General features: G+C 37.3%; 1 protein-coding gene across 1 annotated transcript; it reads right to left on the bottom strand.

The window, feature by feature from the left end:
- Window positions 1–287: 287 nt before the first annotated feature.
- Window positions 288–977, bottom strand: LOC149921921 (uncharacterized). Its single transcript, XM_090162190.1, has one exon. It carries the CDS (start codon window positions 975–977, stop codon window positions 288–290), a length of 690 nt encoding a protein of 229 aa, XP_090018316.1.
- Window positions 978–2144: the final 1167 nt, after the last annotated feature.

Below are 2144 nucleotides of genomic sequence, written 5' to 3'. Positions count from 1 at the left end.
GTAACTTTCTCGCCATTGATTTGAAACTCGTATAGGTATGGTTTCGGCGCTGGGTCTAGTGTGGTAAGTTGAAATAATGAGTATTCATTAGAGTCATTCTTCTTACTATCCTGGTGAGTTGAGCTTCCGGACTGGTTTGACGCTTGTTCTAAGGAGTGTAGTTTGTGGTACTTTGGTTTTTCGAATTTGTTGTCATTCTTATTTCTCTTGTCTCGTTCCGCAGATAAGCATACGCGAGCCAAATGACCCTTCTTTTGGCAGTAGGAACAATGGGCATTCATGTACTCTCATTTGTCGGCTCGGTGGTCAGGCTTTCCACATCTGTAGCACTGATTTCTAGAACGATAAACGGGTTTAGAATTTCTACTTTGGAATTTATTACCACGTCGTCCAGTAGCTTTGGAGGAAAGTGCATTGATCTGTTCTGGTTCAGCTGTAGTTGGCTTGTCTTTCAGAATTGAAAGGTTTTTAGCAGTGGACTCCATACTTATGGCAATTTCTTTGGCTTTCTGTAGCGTTAAATCTGCTGCTGGTACTAGAAGAAATCGTCCCTGTATATCTTCGTTTTCGATTCCAGCTACTAATCGGTCTCGGAGCATCGTATCGAGATTAGTCCCGAAGTTGCAGAATCTGGCTAGCCGACGTAATTCTGCAATAAACGTCGCAACTGATTCGCCGTTAGCTCGCTTCCGGTTACCGAAATTGATGCGTTCGGTGATTTCAGATGGTGCAGGATCAAAGTGATTGTTGAGTATGGTGACTAAATCGTCGTACTGTTTATCTGCAGGTTTCGCAGGGCTTACCAAACTTCTCAGGCAGGCGTATGTCTTCGGTCCAAGTAATGTCAGGAATGTCGCAACTTTTAAGTTTTCATCAGTAATTTTGTTCGCTTTCAGATACAGCTCCATTCTCTCTGCATATAAGGTCCATGTTTCACTAGATCCATCAAACTGTTGAAATGTTCCGGTAGAAGGCATGATTACTTCAGTAGTGCTGAAGATGTTGTTAATTGTAGGGATCTTCAGTAAGAACTAGCAGTTGTAGCAGTCGTCAGCAGGAACAGCAAAATCTAATCTATTGGTTCATCCCGTATCCCGTCGCCATTGTTGTATCGTGCAGTTCGAAGTTGTAGAGAAAATTAATACTATGCGAAAGTTACGATTAAAACATATTTATTTACAAAAAGGAGGAACTATGCATTTAGATTACATCGCCAGAAGTGCTTTAGGGTTGCTGTACTTTTCTTTATATACCATTCATTTGGGGAATAAAAACTAACTTTATACATTGATAAAAAAAATGAAAAGATAAAGACGTCGACACGTCAGTATATATATTTTTTCGTTTTCTTTTGTTTGGTTTTTGAGTATCTGTATCAGGGTGTGTATGGTGCGAAGGCCTAGTTGTCATGTGCACCAAAATAAAGTTTATTATTTTTGAAAAAAAAAGCGCTCTTTATAATATTTTGTATACAGTATATAAAATTTTGTGCATATTTTTCGTAAATAAATTTATTCTTTGATCTTCAGCGTAAATAATTTTATGGTTTCAACACGTGGCAATACAAAATAATACATTGAACGTTGTACACTTTCCTTTATCGCCATTTTATTATTTACATGATTATAATAAATCTGTTTTTGTATCAATAATAAAGGAAATAAACTAGTATAAATTGTTGAGCCTTATTCTAAATCTTATTTTTATCGTACAATTTCATTTTCAAGACAAACTGTTTTCAACTTGTGTTAACTTCTTTACCTTCCATAAATTGACATGGCAGCACGATAAATTTCAACAAAAACGGTTTAATCAGCTTGTTTTGTTTAAAATGTTGGTACAGATGGCGATAGTATAGCTTTTAATTAGTTGCGATTTTTAATACTAGGTAGCAACACATGCCAAGAACGTCTTTTTTCACTTTTTTTATAGAGCCGAGACTTGCTTTAAATAAATAAGGATTTAAGCTAAGTTTCCACTAGCGCGTCATAATACATTTTTAAAACATTTACACGTCTCAAATGGTCCGAAAGCTGAGTGACGCGCGCTAGAACATTTAGCCCATGGGCAAACTACTAGCCGGTAATCCTCAAGGTTCGTCGAGAAAAATACACCATGGATCTAGGCAGCTTTGACAAGGCGTC

The sequence above is a fragment of the Leiobunum rupestre genome, chromosome 11 (genome assembly GCF_980474605.1).
Source record: "Leiobunum rupestre chromosome 11, qqLeiRupe1.1.hap1, whole genome shotgun sequence".
Taxonomy (NCBI): domain Eukaryota; kingdom Metazoa; phylum Arthropoda; class Arachnida; order Opiliones; family Sclerosomatidae; genus Leiobunum; species Leiobunum rupestre.
This window is presented reverse-complemented; position numbering and strand designations above follow the sequence as displayed.

What these genes read in the sequence shown, in the direction of transcription:
- LOC149921921 (XM_090162190.1), bottom strand. Translation starts at nt 977, where the DNA reads ATGCCTTCTACCGGAACATTTCAACAGTTTGATGGATCTAGTGAAACA.